General features: G+C 43.0%; 1 protein-coding gene across 1 annotated transcript in view; it reads left to right on the plus strand.

Annotated features, from left to right (window-relative positions):
* Spon1 (spondin 1) overlaps nucleotides 1–18,897 on the plus strand; it is a 266,493-nt gene that overhangs the window by 158,790 nt on the left and 88,806 nt on the right. The window contains exon 6 of the mRNA XM_034509559.2: nucleotides 1,765–1,913. Within this exon, the coding sequence (XP_034365450.1) occupies nucleotides 1,765–1,913 (149 nt within the window). The remainder of the gene's footprint in view (nucleotides 1–1,764; nucleotides 1,914–18,897) is intronic.

Below are 18,897 nucleotides of genomic sequence, written 5' to 3' on the forward strand. Positions count from 1 at the left end.
GCAAAACAGCACAGAAGGAACAACAATGCTCCTTAGATACAGAATTTTAGCTTTTAGCTAGGACAGGCCTGAACATAGGAGGCATTTCAGTGGAACAGCATAGTGGGGAGCAATAGATGCTGAAGTTGGTCTCCCTGTGTTTACATTCCAAGCTAAAGGTCGCAAGGCCATGCCTTCTCAAGTATACTCTTAGCATAGATGACAGGTAAGCCTTTCTTACTGCTCAGGAAATGGATTAGAGAACTAGTCGGCCACATCTCCACCTGTCTTTTCTTGAGATAAATACGAAGGCTGCATTTCCCTGGTATGTAGGAAATAAAGAGCACTTGGGATGACCCCCATGGCGATTTCATTTGCCTGGGTTGGGGTGTGGCTGCTATCAGCAGGCTTTGGGGTGCTACCTGGCTTTGTGTACAGGTCCTCAATATGCTCGCTCCTGAGGTAGAAAGCCTTTGGGGAGCAATGGCTACTGTAAAAACAGGACCAGGCCTTGCTCAGAATCCTTTTTGAACATGGTAGGGTGGAGTGAAGAGTTCTGTCCACTCTAAGACATACAGTGGTTAACTAAAATCACTTGGTTTATCTAATTTAGATTTTTCCCTTCACTGTGCCTGCAAATGTTCTTCAATTTGAGACTTTGTGAAGCCAACCAAAGAGTGGCTGAGAATTGAGCCAGTCCTATGAACCATATGTGACTTAGTCTATGAAGTGTATGACTTAGTCAATAGTAAGTGTGTGTGTGTGTGTGTGTGTGTGTGTGTGTGTGTAGTATTTGTATCTAAAAAGAAGCCCAATATAGTAGTGGCCTTAAGTATCAGTCCCCTGTTCCCCACTTCCTTAGGAAATTTGAGAAAGCACCAAGCCATGTTCTATCTTAGTCCTGTTCCAACTCTGCTGTTTCCTCACATTGTACATGATGGCTCTCCTGGACCCCACTACTTCCCACCATCCCTGGTGGTCATCACCAAGCCACCATGGACTGGCCACCTCCACACACCCAGACTGTCTGCCCTGTTCTCTGAATATGACTAGCCTGCTTGCTCCTCATATGGGAATGTACATAAAAGTCAGCTGAAGCAAGCCACATCCAGCCCGAGCATGAAAGCCGGTTCCTACTCACACTTCAGCTTCTGCTCCTTGCTCACACCCCAAGATTTCCACGCCATTCTGCTCCCTCATCCTGCATCCCTGCATCCTTCACCCTGCTGCCTGGATGATTTATCTAAAATTCAAATGCAATCATGTCGCTCCCCGATCAGACCCCTTCAGTGGCTTCCAGGTCTTTTCCGATGTCATCCTAACTCCCGAAGCACTTAGAGCAATGCCATCTGTGAGCAGGCTCCTACCTCCATGACATCTAATTCACCGTTGACAGTGACACTGCAATGCTGAACTGCTGACGACTTTCCAAGCACAGCGTTAAGTCATGTCCTGAGCCTGCCAGAAGCAACCCTTCCTCTATTTAGCCTTACAAATCTTACTAGCATTTCAAATTCTCTCAACTGCTCGCTTCTCAGAGAGCTTCGTAGACAGAGGGTGTCTTGGGCCATTTTCTTGAGGCACCCACTGATCACTTCTGTATGATTCCCAGACTCATGGTTAGTAGACATTCTCTCTAATCACTGAGAGTGTTGGATTTAAGACAGGGCAATGCCTACTTAGTACTGGCTGAATCTTTGAACAGTTTTCCCTCCTCCCCATTGTTGAAGAGGTTGGAATTTCCACCCTGTCCACACTGATATCTATATCTGGATTGATTTTCAGGTCGGGCTAATCACTGGTCTGCCATCATTGGCGGGTCCCACTCCAAGAACTATGTGCTGTGGGAGTATGGAGGATATGCCAGCGAAGGGGTCAAGCAAGTCGCTGAACTGGGCTCACCAGTAAAAATGGAGGAAGAAATCCGACAACAGGTAAGAATAGACTCGTGGATCAACCCACAGCAAGAAATGAGGTCAGAGCATCTCTGAGTTTCATTTTCCAGAGCTTGAAATGTGCTATAGAGTGTGCTGGGGGTGTGGGGGGAGCTAGAGCAGGTGTCTATGAACTGAATTAGAGATTCTCAGTTTCTCTCCCTAAACTCATGCATCCTCTAGCTTCTGTATGCTAAACCCTGCAAGCTTGTTGATGGAAAGGCAGACCTCTGGTCTCCTGAGAGATAAACTGTGATTTAGAGTTTCATACTATGGTTCTTGAGGGTGGAAAATAATCTTCAAGCTGTCTAAGCAAATTGTCACTTCTGAGAATAGACGTTTTATGTGTTGGCATGTGGCGTTTCAAAATGGTGTCTCAATGTGTCTGATAAATTCACTGACCATTAGTCATGATCGTCATGTACTGATGTGATACCAGGAGCCCAGAAGCTGCCCCATTATCTAGGCCTCAGTATCTACTGAGGAGGTCAGGAGAAATGACATACTGTTCTTGTCAATGTGTTTACCTGACAATGGGCCATCCCCTCATCAAAAGCCTGAGCTAGTTAATAGCAAATAGAGGCTGGGAAGAGGGAGGGGTCTTGGAAGAATTGGAAGAAGAGCAGTCCTGTGGTTTGCTGTAGAGATATGATGGCCTAGCTTCAGCTGTCATTCCCACAGAAGCCTCTCTGACTCAAGAGAACTATTCAAGCAGCCATGTCTTGCTGACCCTAGCTTTTCTGGGGCAAGGATAAGGCAAGCTGTGTTTTGGGTGTGGCCATTTTACAGTGCAGGACAATGAGAGGTCACAGTCCTTTCTCCTGCCCTGCATCTCCCAAGATGATGGAGGAGACCCCAGGTACGTGGTGCTCCTGTTGTGTGGTGATGGGTATATGCTCAGAGACCTCAACAGACTGAGGGGGGTGAGCACAGCCCAGACCCAGTGCTTCTCTGAAGCCTACCATCTGAACTCCAGGCTGCCCACGTCCTGGACTGCATGCAATGCAACGGAAGTCACCCTACTCCTTCATGATGCCCTGAGGAATCATTTTAGACCACAGTAGAGGAAAGGCTTCAGAATGAGCTTGTGTTTCTCCTCCATTTGATTTGAAGTCTAAATGTTTTAACATTGCATGGCATTAATTAATAATCAGATCACCTCTGAGTCCTAGGATTGCAGGCATGCAGCACTATGCCAAGTTTTATGCAGTGCTTAGAAGCAAACCGAGGACTTCGTGTAAGTCAGGACAGTATGCTGTTAGCTGAGCTCCATTCACAGCCCAGTGCCAGCCTTCCACTTGCTCGGTTTCTCCTATGCTGACATGCCCACTAGCATGGCCTACAAGCATGCCTACAAGCGACAGAACACTTCAGGCTATAGCCAAGTCATGATTGCTCCCTCCATATTGGTGCTAGTGTGTCTGACTTGCCACTGGGGACCCTTTGTCTGGAATCCCAAAGGTCTACTTTCTAGCTCTTAAGCATGAAATTGTGATTGTCCAGCTCTGAGGAATGAGATGCTGAAAACCACTTGTTACAAAGAAATGATGAAACTGGCGAGCAAATTCAAGATCAAGGGTGCCCTCCTAACAGTGCCAGTCTCGCTTACTGACTTTCTTTAGAAGTTTCTGGAAAGGAGAAACATGTGCAGGAAAGATTATGAGCCAGACAGATGGCTCAGTAGGTAAAGGCACCCACCACACAAGCCTGAAGACCTGGGTTTGATCCCTGGAACCCATGTGAAAGTAAAAGGGGAGAAGCAACTTGTGGTGGTTAGAAAGAAAATGGCCCCACAGGCTCACAGGGAATGGCACTATTAGGAGGTGTAGGCTTTCTGGAGAAAGTGTGGTTTTATTGAAATGTCGCTGTCTCTTCCTGCTACCTGTGAATCCAGATATAGAACTATCAGGTCCTTCTCCAACACCATGTCTGCCTGCATGCCACCATGCTTTCCTTCATGGCAATGATGGACTAAATCTCTGAACTGTAAGCCAACCCCAATTAAATGCTTTCCTTTATAAGAGTTGCCATGGTCATGGTGTCTCTTCATAACAATAGAAACCCTGACTAAGACACAACTCCATAAAGTTGTCCTCTGATCTCCTTATGTGTGCTGTGGAATATATGTACGTGTACACACACACACACACACACACACACACACACGCACACGCACACGCACACACACACGCACACCATTTTAAAAAATTTAAAGTGGAATTATCTTTTACTGGTGAACATAAAGTCTCATATGTCATGACAGTTAAAAGGTTGAAAATCATGGGCAGAACTTCAGCCTTAAAATACCTCCCTTCAGAACACGTGTGCACGCTGTGACCTTAACCAGCCTGCTGCGGGAAGTCTGTCCAACCCAGCTGGCACAGCTTCCTGCTAATAAGCTTAATTATGGGGAAAGAGTGGGTGTCTAACACCACCTCTCAGCCTGCTGGGTATTGGGTTTCTCTCATTATCCCTCCTTACATCCAATCTGAGAGGCCCATGTTAATATTCAAGTTCTACAGTAAGGAGACAGTGTAGTCAGTCAAAGTTCTAAGGTTTCTTAAAACTTTAAGCCCAAGTTTGTCTGGCTCCAAGACCTATACATAAAAGCTAGTGTATAAATTAAAGGGCTCCAAGCACCACCCCCATCCCCAATCTGATGAGAATTTCAAGATGGCATGCTGTGAATTTCACAGCATGGGCCCCATGACATTGAATGAGCTCCTTCCCACCTATGCACCTGCCCAACTCCACACCCCCATCCCACTTGGTGCCAGCTCCTAACAGAGCCTCCCTCAGCAGGCAGCACCATCCGCCTCCCAGCGCCTTGAAAATCCAGCTTGGTTCAGTAATTTCAAGGTCCCTTCAGTTCCAAAAGATTCATGGCCTTAAATATCCTTCCCTGCAAGCACACAACTTATATTTTTCTATAAGTCAGGGAGGAAGCAACATAAAAAGAAGCAAGAAGACGGGTCCTCCTAGAATAGAAATGTGTCCTCTGCATAACCAGAGGGCTTGTTTGAAAACTTCAACAAACTCTCTGTCCTCAGCCCGTCATACTTTATACCCGCCATCAAAGAGCCCCATTCCAGCCGTGATGCAAATAAAATCTCTTTTCCCACAAAAGGCGTTTTGGGTGCCCCTCATTATGGAATTATACCTCACAGCCATTTCCACAAGCATTAAAGACCATAATGGGTATTATTGGATATACATTTTATGCTAATGGATTTTAAACACAAATGAACAAAAATACTAATCACATTAGTAGTGAGGAATTATAATAATTCTATTGGGTATAAACCTCATCGTTACTATAACTGTAAAGTCCCAAGAAAATTAATGACAAATTACTGCCAAGGCATTGGCAGTAATGATGCTACCGACCAGAGACAGTGGGGGAGGAGTGAAGAATGTGCTTCTTCTTTAGGAGAAGAGAAGCCCCACACATCCTGGTGGCCAGTGGGACCTGGGAGTTGGAAATAACTTGAGTTGTCTTTGTTAGCCATGTATATTTCTTGAGATGTTTTCCAGTTGATTGGTAGGTGTGTGTGTGTGTGTGTGTGTGTTCATAAATATGCACAGAAGTACATGCATGTGTGTACATACAGGTGGACACCAGAAGTCAATCTTAGGCTCATTCCTCAGGAGTCATCACTTTGGTTTTTGAAGCAGGGTCTCTTGGCGATCTAGGACACACCAATTTTGCTCAGCCAACTGGCCAGTGAGCTCCAAGTTTCCTACTGTCTCTGTCTCCCCGGTCCTGGGATCACAAGTGTCAACCAAGACCAGCTTCCTCACATGGGTGCTGGGGATCAAACCCAGGTCCACATGCCCCTAAAGCCAGCATGTTACTGACTGGGCCATCATTCCAGCCCCATTTGCTGATCCTTAATTTAGATGACTTGAGGGATTTATTGTTCAGGATTTTTGAGTTCCTTAAGTAGTTAGTATTAATCTTTGTCAGATGAACAGCTGGTAACTAGTTCTCCCATTCTGTAGATGTATATCTGCTCCGCTGATTGTTTCCCTTCCTGAGTGACTTTGTTCATTTGATGTAATCCCACTTGGCTATCCTCTTGACTACATCAGTGTCTTCAAGTGTTTCTCCCTGTTTTCTTTCAGTCATTTCCTAGTTTGGGCTCTTGTTTTGGGGCCTTTGAACTGTTTTGAGTTGATTTGAGAGCAAGGTGAGAGGAGTTTGGGTGTTAGATATTAAGTAAAATAAGCCAGATACATGTTCTCTCCTGTAGACACTTGGGGAAGTAGAAAAATGTAGATTGGTGAAGAGCAGCAGTTGGGAGGGGAAGGGAGATTAATGAGGGTAGCGTTGATTAGCACACTGTATGCATGCATTCAAACATAGCATGGAACACTATGGATACTTGCAATTTATGCATGCTAATAAAAAGTATAAAAATGTTTATAGAAAGAGACATAAGGCCATGGCTAGCTAGTCTGGCAGGCCACAGATGGAGAACCTCAGGCAGAAGGAGGCTGGAAGAAATGGAAGATCAGTCCAGAGGTGTCTGGAATTTCAAGAGCTGATACAAGCTTATTTCCTAAGAACACTTTAAGTCAGCAATCACAAGTTATAACTGGGTGTCTGGCTCTCTGCTGGATACTAGGGTAAACGTGAGGCCCATTCACCCAGTTATCCATGCTAGAGAGTTAGCCACCCTCCTGGACGCACCGTGTCCCAGCATCTGCCGCCTCCTTAGGTCTTTCCCACTCAGTCTACCAGCACTACACTTCCACCTAAGCATCCATCTTTTGTGTACATTTCAGCACTAGTCTCCGGTGGTCCTGTCTTCAAGTCCTCTTCCAGTTCTTGCTGTCCAGGGTCAGCTTTATAAAATATAAGTCAAGTCATGCCACCACCACCCCCAGTTAGGATCATAACAGCTTCCTTTTAAAGTGCCCCTTCTCAGCTGGGTTCATCTTCCAGCTCCCCGAGGGAAAGGGAAGGGAAGAGAGAAGAGGAGGGAAGGAGGAAAGAAGAAGGAATGGAAGAGATGGCGAGAAGGAAGGGGAAGGAAGGGCAGAGATTGAGCCTACATTCTAACAGAAACAAGAAACAGAACTAAAGGAAAGACATAGATCTGGGTTGTGGTACAGTAGGAGAGAGCTTGTCTCGTACGTGCAAGGCCGTAGCTTCAATCCCCAGAAAATGGGTGGGGGGAGGGAGCTTTTAAGTAATTTGTAAATAATTACAAGTTGTCGAAAATGAGAAGAAGCTAGCAGTGATGACTTTCAGAGGCCTAAGGATCCTGTTGTGGGTGTGGAGAGAATCACCCTGAGTAGTAACCAGTTAAATTATGGCCCCAAAGAAAAGTGGAGTTGGGAAATCATGTATGGATGACAGCATATACAAAGGCCCTGGAGCAGAAAATAGATGATTGTGCTTACAGAGCTAAAACTAAAGACTGTGCAGCAAAGGATGGGGGGCATGAGTGGACAGTTACACTGAGGAAGAGTAAAAGGACCATATTGTATCCATGAAAAAAAGAAATTCATGTTAAGCATAGGAAAAACAGATCTGTGAACATGTGCATAGGCACACATGGACATACACACACCTGTCTCCCTACAGATACTTCATTTCTCTTAGGAGACTTTATGTCCTCAACTGGAAAGGTACAAACCCAATGGATTGCAGTGGTGAGTTACCCAGACCTATAGTTCCTGGTGCTGCTCCCTGACCTGAGCTGACCCACCATGGCCTGGTTCTTTCCCTGTCTCTCATAGACCTGGCAAACTGGGTGATGCCTCCTTGCTGCCCGAGCACCCTGCTTCCTTCTGTACATACCAGTCTGTTCTGTTTCTACCCAGGCTGCCTTAGCTCTTCAGTAACACTACACATGGACAGTATCTTACTTAGGTTGCTGTGTGACCACGGGGCCACAGGGACATCTCTTCCTTTCCACTAAACTGCTTTGGCTCTCAGACTAATTCCTTTCTGCTTTAGGGTGCTTTTTCCATCTTTCACAGATTTTTCTTTTTATTTGGAGAGTAAAATATATATGTACATACTGAGATAGATAGATAGATAGATAGATAGATAGATAGATAGATGTAGATGTAGATGTAGATGTAGATGTAGATATAGATACTGATATCTTTACAGAGTGACCTTGCTTCCCTTCCCTTCCCCTGGTCCCACCAGAATCTTATGTCATCCTGCTGCTTCTAGGAGAGAAAGGGGAACCAAAGAAGACTTTGAGTGAACCTGTTTTCTAAAAGAGGAGGCACCCGAAGAGCATTTTAGTAGTAGGCTTTGTAGAACTGCATGATGGGATTCTTCCTTTTACTGCCTCCTTAGGAAACATTTAATTAAGACCCACGGTACTTTGTCTTCATTTGCTCTCTGTTACTATAAAACACAGTAGCATAGACTAGGAAACTTATACACAATTGACACTAAGTCTGCTCGTGGTGCTGGAGATGGGAACACCCAAGTTCTCTGTTAATCTTAAACTGAGGCTTAGAAAGAGAAATCCCAGTAGCCCAGGCTACTCTGGATAGGCAAAGTGAAGAGCCATCCTTCAAGTGGCAACTCTCAAACCCCAGACTTTTATTCAACAGAATCACCAATGTAGAAAATGTAGGCATTTATTTACACAGTATTTAACTCACAGAAAAATCTATTTTTGTAGTAACAAACAAAATAGTCCAAATGGAAGGAAAATCCAACTGGGAGATAATTGATAACTTGCCTTAAGATGTGTAGGGCAATATAGCAATATTTGGTAAAATTGTAACATTGTCTCTTTATTGTAGCAATGAAAACAGGACATCTGTTTTTAGCCTAACCATTTGTACACAGTTAGATAGCACTAAGAATATTCATATTGTCAGTGTGCCTCTTTGTTTGAATTGTTTATCTATTGAGATAGAATCTCACTGCATAGCCTAGGCTGGCCTTTAACTTGGGCACCTCCTGCCTCAGTCTCTTAAATCCTAAAACTACAGACCTACACCACCATGCCTGTCTATTGTAAGTACATCGTTATACCTCTAGATCAGGGGTTCTCAACCTGTGGGTCATGGTTCCTTTGACAGACCTCGATTTCCAAAAAATATCTACATTATGATTCATAATAGTGGCAAAATTACAGTTATGAAGTAGCAACAAAAATAATTCTATGGTTGGGGATCGCCATAATATGAGGAAGTAAAGGGTCGCAGCATTAGGAAGGCTGAGGACCACTGCTTCCAAGTGGTAATTCTGACCTAAAGACTATTTTCAGAAATGTTCTCACACAGAGGTATATGGGGAAGAACACTCAGAACATTGCTTTAAAACTAAGAGGTGGATTTAAGTCATTTTTTAATCAGTAGAGGACATTTTAAGTTCTGCTGTATCTATAGTGAAATACCATGCAGCTCTTAAAGGAGATGAAGCTGACATGTCTGTACTGGTATAGAATGCTCCCCAGTATGTACTTCAAGGTGGGGAAAAGTAAAACAGTGTGTAACTTGCAGACATCTGGGGGAAAAGGCATCTGAGTCAGAGTGATTTGATTGTATACACAGACAAGTTTGCATGCACAGGGGAGGGGAGGGCCTCACTTTGTAGCCCAGGTTGGCCTGTAACTCAGTATATAGCTAGGATGACTTTGAACTCCTGGTAATCTTCCTGTCTCATCCTCCCACACCCAGTTCTACTCTGACTAGATGAACACACACCAGAGACTCATGCCTCTAGAGCCGACAGGAGGGTAAGGTTCAGAACAGAGTGATTGGCTCACATTCTCTCATCGGCTCTTTGTATGGCTTCAGGTTTACCAGTATACACACAAGACCTCCTCCAGGAGTGGTGCTTAAATCAACAAGCAAAAACATTGATTTTTAAAACTGAATACCCCTCCCAAATACTCATTTTATAAACTTCATGCTTCACCAAGAAACATGGAGTTGTTTTTGTGACTATACAGGCTGAATCTATAGAAATGGAGAGCTAAGTGGTCAAAAATTATCTGAGGAAAGATACGGTGATGAGACTCGGCAAAGCAGATATTAAAACAATATAAATTAAAACAGCATAAAACAGCACTGACTAAAACCACAAACACAGAGAAAGAGCAGACAGATCAACAGACTAAATGTGAAGACCAAAAGTAGACCAGAGTTCATTTGTAAAGTAAGTACAGGAATGGGAAAGTTTTTCACCAACTGGGGAAACCACCGATCATTTGATAAATGGCAATGGAGCAACTGGAAACATTGAGGGAAAAAAAAGTAATTTTCTCCAAGCCTCAATCTCTGAACCTAAATAAAAATGTTGATTATATTGAAGATTTAAATATTTTGAAATAAAATACATCAACACAGGAGAAAACATGAGAAAAATCAATTTTTAGGGTAGAACAAAAAAGACATAAGACAAATAAGAAACACTTTAATATATTTTAATATAAAAATAATGATTTTTAAAAATCTTTAAAAACTTTTCATCTCTGTGTGGATATGTGCACATGATAAACAGGTACCTGAGGAGGTCAGGAGAGAGTGTTACATTGCCTGGAGCTAAAGTCGCGTGACATGGATGCTGAGAAATGAACTTGGGTCCTCCAAGAGCAGTGCATGTTCTTATCCACTGAGCCATCTTCCCAGCCCCAGGAAAAACTTAAGATAAAGAGCAATTAGTAGAAAATATTTATAATTTATATAATAAACAAATGTCTTGTTTCTTTAATATAGATATAGAACGTCTTCTAGGTCAATTTAAAATATGTTTTCTTGTTTGTTTATGGTTTATTGATATAGAGTTTCATGTAGCTTATAGCCCTGGCTGGCCATGAGCTCCTGATCTTCCTGTATTTACATCCCACATGTTGGGAAGCCAGAGCACCAAACAGGTCAAGTTTTAAGACCAATGAACAAATGCTAAAATAATAAAAACACATGAGCATGTCTCAGAAAGAAACTAGATGGATTTTAGATATTTTTTTAAAGATGATCAATTCTTCTACAATTACAGAAATTCAAATTAATTCTGTAGACCTATACCTTTTGATTGGTTAGATTCTGATAACCACACTGAAACTCGCATGCACACACACACACACATATACACAATGGGTGTGTTACTTTTGGCTGCAATAATAAAGCACCATGGCCAAAAGTATCTTATAGAAAAGTTTATTTTGGCTTCTAGTTCCAGAAAGACAGGTCGTAAGAAAGGCACGGCAGCTGATAGCCAGAGAGGGAAGCTAAGAGGTCAGATCTCCATCCACACACAGGAGCAGAGAGAGCAAATGGGAAGTAGATAAGGCTAGAATCTCTGACTTCCTCCATGAAAAGTCCATCTTCTAAAGGTCCCAGAACCTCCTTCCCAAACAGCACCCCCAACTGGGAAATACATTTTCAAATAACTGAACCTATGGAGGGGAGGGTGGTTCTCATTCAAACCAGCACAGGAGGAACATCTTAAATACCCCTTAATAGGGAACCATTTAATATGGATCTGCTATTAAACATTTCCAAGACTTGGCTTGGCTAGAAGGGAGTATGCTGTAGAGATTCCACTGTGTGTTCCATTGTATCATCTTTGTAAAGACCTGTGATGACATTTCCTGAAGGGGGGTAAGAATGTCAGTAGTTACTCGGTAGTTGGACACCAAAGCTCCCAGGGGAGGAAAGGGAGGAGACCTTTGCCAGATTTCCTTTCGGCCTTAATTATATCATGTGTTTGTGTTACTGGTTCAAAATGTGGTTATTTTATAGTACAAATCATAAGGAAATGACCCATTCAATAAGCTACCACTGAAGCTGGGGAAGCTTGAGACACCATGTTCCTCAGCACTGGCTGCTCTTCCAGAGGACCTGGACCAGTTCCCAGCACCCGTGTGGTGGCTTCTAGAACTCTAGTCCCTCTTCTGACATTCTAGTTCCCATATTCATAAAAATAAATCTTTTTCTTAACAATAAAAGAAGAAAGCATGTTGTGTGAGCTTCCTGGCTGGTTCTTGACCAACAGCTACATTCCATCAAATTTATTTTTTGATGAAAACCTGAGGCTTTCAAAGTATACATTTGACTGTTCAAGTACTAACAGCAGGACACATATGAAACACAGAGTTCCTGACTTTCGTTCTGGTTCCTTCCTCTCTCGCGACTAAAAGAAATGCAAAAGTCATTCTTGAAAGGGTCATCCGGGTATGTGCATTCACCAAGTATATTGAAAAATGCATTTTATTTTCATGAGGTTCTATAATTCTAAGGCTCTAAAACTAGACTTTCTAATAAATATTTGCTGTCTAGTAATTTAAAGGGGGAAAATGTTTCTCCAGCTCCCCCTCCCATTGTTCTTTAAATATGAAAGTATAATCACTCTTAATATGGAAACAAAACTGCAGTGTAGGACAGAGCATCACTTCACACAGAGAATGTGCTGTTAATCGGCTTCTGCCACAGAATAGATCACCAGCCTCTAAGATGGAAGGGTTTACTTTGGCTCATGGATTCAGAGCCTCCAGCCTGTGATCAATTGGCTATTGCCTTTTGGCCTGTGGTAAGAAAAACATGGCAACAAGCAGTTGTCAGAACAAGTTATTCACCTCCAAGTGGCTGGGGAGAAAGAGAGGTGGGGGCTAGGGTTTTATTTCCTCCTTCAAAGCATGGCTACCCCAATAGCTTAACTTCCTCCCACTAAGTCCCACTTCTTAATGGTTCTAGCACCTCCCTGTAGCACACAGGCTGACAATCAAGCTGTTAACACATGTGCCTTTAGGATAGAAAACAGGAAAGACAAGTCGTTACAGACTGATGAGATCCACTTCGGAGGAGAATGGAGAGTCCTACCTAATTCTCTATGTCAAAATGAATGGCTTCAAAATATCACTACGATGTTTTCAAAGATGAGAATTTTTCTGGCTCATGGGTTACATGGTGGTGCTGCTTCTGAAATGCTGGCAACTTGGGGTTCACTGGGAAGCGGCTGTTCAGTTGAGTTGCATGCCTTTCCCTCTGCTTCCCAACAGTCCCCTGGCTGCTTTGGTGAAGCCAGCCATTCTACCTACTTCGTCTCCATAGCTACCATAAATTCCCCAAACTATATGGCTATTTCCCAATAGGCTCCAGTTACAGTACGTTTTAATTTGTCTTCTAATTAAAAAACAGAAGTACTGCTTCATTAATCAATGAGTAAAGAAAATCAAAAGTCTATTAACTAGAAAGCAATGCTATTCCAAAGGCATTGATCCACATTTGTTATGGGCAGCCTGTTCGTTGGAAACTGCAGCTCCTGAGAATAGCTCTCTGAAGTAGCATTTGGGTAACTGAAATAGCCCTATAAAAACCTTGACATGCATTTGACACTTATTGGAAGTTTGCTTGGTAAAGAATAGAAAATATAAAATGATTTGCTTGCTGGTAATATCACTTAGAGGTTATTTTGTGCCACAAGTATACATATTGTGGATAATCGCTGATTATCAGGTTATATTGTTATATTAAGTAGAGTGGATTTATGTTTCATCCTTCCAGAATGCTTAATTTTAAATGAGTGCATGGTCAGAGCACAGACAATAAGTGAGCGTGCTCACACGCCCTCCCTGAGGCTCAGGAACTATGTCAGAAGATGGAGCAGAAACATGCTAAGAGCCAGAGGTTGGAAAAGGCTAGAGTGAAACACCATCTTCTGGACATGACAGGACAGCTACAGTTATCCACTCACAGCAACCGTGGCCCAAACAATATCAAGCCAATCAATATGTAGTATTTGGGAGGGTTCATGAATCCCCATCCCTGACTGAGGACTAAGGACAATAAATGTCTCTGGGGAAGGGAAAGCTGGTTTTCTTTAAGGATGTGGTTCTTGGTAGGCCAAGCACACTCTAGTGAATGGCCTCATACCCATGAGTGTATGGGCAGCAATACTGGAGTCAATGATTTATTTTAAAAGGAGAAAGGACATGAAGTTGGGGGGGAGGGGGTAGAGGTTGCACTGGGAGAAGTTGTAGAGAGGAATTGGGGTGAATGTGATCAAAATACATTGTGTAAAATTCTCAAAAAGAATTAATTTAAAAGTTATTTTGAAAATCAGTACAAATATAAAGCATGTGTCCATCTGGCTTATGGGATCATGACTACAAGCATAGTTGAGTCTTTTGAGATGAAGCTTCCATCTATACCAATTCATAGTGAGGTTTTCTTCCTCAAATTTATTTTATGATCATTCAAAACTCACAGTGCATGTTGGTGACCCCATCTTGTGCTAAGACATCATAGGCAAAGAAATGAGACCAAGGGCTACCAATTATATTTTCTAGATCATCTATGGATCTGGTTCTGTTGTCTGTTTTATTCCATGATTCGGTTTCTGTTAGGTATCATTTTAATGAATACTATAAATGAATATGAAATATCACAAAGGCTCTGTGGACAGTCCCTCAGAGAATACTCACTTTCCTCAGGCAGATCACCCTAAGTCAGCCTCGGGCTGGGCTGTTTTGAGGCTAGAGGTCAGTCTCTGTAAGGATTCTTATTTATTCCAAGGATGCCATTCTTCAGGGTTCCCCATTAAACATGCCTCTCCCTGTTACCACACACCACTTGTAGCTCTAACCTCATAATCCAAGGCTGCAGGGAGCCCTGGTTAAACTCTCAGCTTCTCATTTCTACTCACAGTTGTCCATTGTGTTCCTTGTGAAGCTCAAAGACCAGAAATTGCCCCAGACGAGAAAGCAGCATCCAACACCAGGCTCAATTCTCTGTCCCCTTCTCTTTAGGAGCTAAATGATTTTTTTTTTTTCTCCCATTCCCATGAGACTGCCAAAAGCTATGCTCAGCTTCTCGGCTCTTAACCGTTCTGCAGTTGATGAAAGCATTATGCTGGAGCTGGCTTGGTGATTAAAGCATGGGTTGTGTGCGTGTAAAGACTGGAGTTTGGATCCCCAGAACCCACAGAATGCCAGGTGGGCATGGCACCCCACCTATAATTCTTGCCTCAGAAGGCAGAGACAGAGGATCTCCAGAACAATCTGGCTAGCGAGACTAACCATATGAGCAAGCTCTGGGCTTGATTGAAAGGCCTTACTTACCTCAAAGAATAAAGTGGAGAGCAACTGGGGATGATTCTGACTGACATCGACCTCCAGCTGCTACATGCACTCTCACTCATGTGCGCATGCACCCACACACATAGAAACACGCAATAAACACAATACACAGAAAACAGAAAGCATAAAAAGCCAATTCCTAGAGGGGAAATGCATTTTGGTGTGACTCGCTTCCATGTCTAGCCCTTGCCAGCTGTGTCTCTGATGTCACTGTGACCTGTGTCCAAGGCCCATCTCCACTCACTAATCTCTGCTCTATGTTCTGAATGTAGAAGAGTGTGTTCCTGCCTGCATCTCCCCAAAAGTCCTTCCTTAAGGCACAGCTCTTGCTAGTTGCGTACTCTGTTAATTCATACTGGAAAACACAACCTCATACCAGGTATAACTTTCTTCCATGTAAATGCTTTGGAAGAGTCCACCGTGAGGATGAGGTAGATGACACCTTGACACTTTGGGTGACAGATTTTCCTGAGTTGAATGCTCCTGGAAATTCTCTTCATGGCTCAGTGCCCCTTTCCTGTGTCTCATTTCACACTCACGTACCCCTCTCCGCAGGGGTTGCCTGTGCTGAGTCCAAGCTCAGTTTGGGACTTTCCTTATTTGACTTCTTGATGCTGTTGTGTGTGGATGACTGACTTTCTAAGTGTAGAATGAGAAATGCTAAGACAAGTCAACATTTTAAGGCTTAAAAAGAAAAACTATGGATTCGAAACAATGACTTAGAGTTCACAGCTGTTGGGAGCATAGAGTCTGAACTCTGAGGTGTCGTGCAGTTTATCCCAGCTTTGTCAGTTGTTAAGCTGTTAGCTGTGCAGCAGGCATTATCAAGGGTTTTCTTGGTGCCCTTGAAAGGGAATGATAATAAAATAGTGAAGATTTTGCTGAAAATCTACAAGAAAGTATAGTGGCTATAGATTGAACATCTACTGTTTGTGTGTGAGTGAGTGAGTGAGTGTGTGTGTGTGTGTGTGTGTGTGTGTGTGTGTGTGTTGTGTCTGCTTGGGTAAATGTCCTCAATACTAACTCAATTGATAGTAGTAATTAATTACTATAGTAAATAATTAAAATTACTGTAATAAGTTCATGTTAAAACAAAGAATTAAATTAATATGTGAATATGACAGATATTTCATTTTAACTTACATAAGTGTACTTTTAATATATATATTTATTATTTGTGATGTGGTGTGGTGTGTGTGCCACAGCATGTGTCTGGGGGTCTGGAATCAGTTCTTTCCTTACATCTTTACAGAGGTCCCAGGGCTCAAACTAAGGTCTCTAGGCTTGCATGGCAAGCACCATTACCCACTAAGCAGTGTTGCTGGCCCCACAAATGTACTTTTGGTCACAAACATATCACACTAATTATCCATCTTCCTTAGCCTCCAGTTTAAAGTTCTTGAAAATATATCTGGTCCCTAAAGCCATGAGCAGGGCGATCTGAGAACAAACTCCCAATCTGTGCCACTTACCCACATCATTTACATTTGCCTCACTCTCTCCGGACTACGGGACACATGTCCAACAACTTGCCTTCGATGCGTCCCTTCAGAGTCAAAAGTAACCTTTCTTTCTCTCATCACATCAGTCTCACAACGCTTCACTAGGTTATGCAAATAGAGTTCAATAGTAACTGACATAAGGAGGCTTGAGATCAAATTCAGATCACTCTTCACAGAGAGCTTTCTGAAGGGAGCGTGTGTGTGTGCGTGTGTGTGTGTGTGTGTGTGTGTGTGTGTGTGTGTGTGCGCATGCGCACGCGTGCACGAATGCACACACACACACGTGCTGCCCTACAGAGCCCCAGACCAAAGCATGGGCATGCTGCATGGGCTCTCACAGTGTCCACCTCTTGGGTAGAGGCTAACTGTGGCTTCGCTGAGTGAGCTTCTAGAGTGCACTTGTGGATCTAGTTTCTTCCCTCGGGCTTGGGCCAAATCTCTGTCTGCGTTAAGGAACCTTGCTTGCTATAAGACTCATTCACACATTTGTAGGCATGATGTCAGGATGATTGGAACACAGCTCCTGTGCTGGTTTAAGATGGAGCCTAACTAGTAATAGTAACAGTAAACTCCTGAGGTGCTTCTCAGAACCAGACTGGGAAACACTTTACATGAATTATCCCATCAAATCTTTGTAACCCTGCAAAGTGGGCTGTCGTTGTCTTCATGTTACTCTTGAAGGAAACTGAGACTCTGAAGAAGGCAATTGCTTGTCTGCATGCTCACAGAAAGCACTAGTTGATGAAGAATTCAAGTCCAGGCCATAAGAATTCACAACCCATATTTTGTCTCCATGTGCTGGCTGAATCTTTAACATGGGACCTGGCGACAGGTCTTATCACCATAACCCCCACACCCCCCGTCTGATTGCTCCAGTCACCATCCTTTAAAGTCAGCCCATTTGCCTGATTTTCAGGAATAGGTTCTTTCTTTCTGGTCCCCAGATTCCCCCTTCCAAGCCTTCCATTTTATTTAGCCAACCTATGCTTCAGTGACTTCAGGCATATCCTTGAGGACCCCAAGTGACATAAGGATTTTACTGTCATCACTCTGGAGATAGGTTCAGAAGGAAAACACATGTGGGGTTGGAGAGAGAGAGAGAGAGAGAGAGGATATGCCACTCTCTGTCCCCTGAGTTCTCCAACTTTGAAATTTTTATTGTATTATATTGCATTTGGCCTCATGTGTGTCTGTGCTCCTTGTGTGGCTAGTGCCCATAGAGGCCAAAATAGAGTCCAGTCCCCTGGAACTGGAGGCACAGATAGTTATATGTCATAATGTGGATATTGAGACTTGAACCTAGATCCCCTGGAAGAGCAGCCAGTACTCTAACCACTAAACACTTAACCACCTAATCACTTTTCCATATAAAAGAAAGATACGTGTATTTAATCAATATAAGGTGAGTCTTGATTTCTAAGTCACATGCAGTCAGGCCTAATCCTAACTGACACAGGTTAGAAACCCAAAGGATTTGAGAGATTTGGTTTGTAATCTCTTTCAAAATACTTGTCAAGGATAGTTGACTCTGAAGTATGATTAGTCTGATAAAAGTTGATTCTGGGGTCCCCTAAAACCTGCAGGTGCCCAAGCCTTTATGTAAAATAGCAACATATTCACGTTTAGTATGTGCGCACCCTCCTTTAAACTCAAACCATTATCCCTAGATGACTTTAAATATCAAACGCAAAGTAAGTCCTATAAAATAGCCCTGCTCGGCTACACTGTTCAAAGGATGCTTTCCAGAGAAGAGTCTGTGCATATTCAGTGCTGGTGTTTGTGTGTGTGTGTGTGTGTGTGTGTGTGTGTGTGTGTGTGTGTGTGTGTTTCTGGATATTTTCCATCCACAATCAACTGCCCCTGGGAGTGTGGAATCCATGCAGAGAGAGTACAGCAACTGAATATTTAAACTCAAGAGTCTCTGAATCTCCTTTTCCTTCCTACCTGATCTTAAGACAGAGAATTTAGTCTCCACTGACTGAGGAAGTAATTTAGTCTCATAGATTATTGTATTCTACATACAGTTCCTCAATTAAAGGGGAATCTGGACATCAAATACGACATAGACTCCTATGTAAACCTGATTTGGGTTTGTAGCTGATCCACACACACACACACACACACACACACACACACACACACACTCCATGGGTGTGAAAACAGATGAAATCAGCCTGTCTTTTGTTTCCTTGGGTTCAAGTGTTACATGCCCTGCAAGGAAATGAGAGTAGACTGAACATCTCATACCAGAAGTCACCAATAAATACAACAAATGCTGAAATAAATCGCAGCTGGAGTTAATAAAGTAATTTTTCACTGTCAGGTAGTTTCTATCAGAATCACTGAAATGTCAATCTTCGAGGAGCTCCAGCCCCACTGCGAGTGATCTGTTAATTACAGTCCCTTCGTTTATCCTGC

Source organism: Arvicanthis niloticus, chromosome 1, assembly GCF_011762505.2.
Source record: "Arvicanthis niloticus isolate mArvNil1 chromosome 1, mArvNil1.pat.X, whole genome shotgun sequence".
Lineage (NCBI taxonomy): Eukaryota > Metazoa > Chordata > Mammalia > Rodentia > Muridae > Arvicanthis > Arvicanthis niloticus.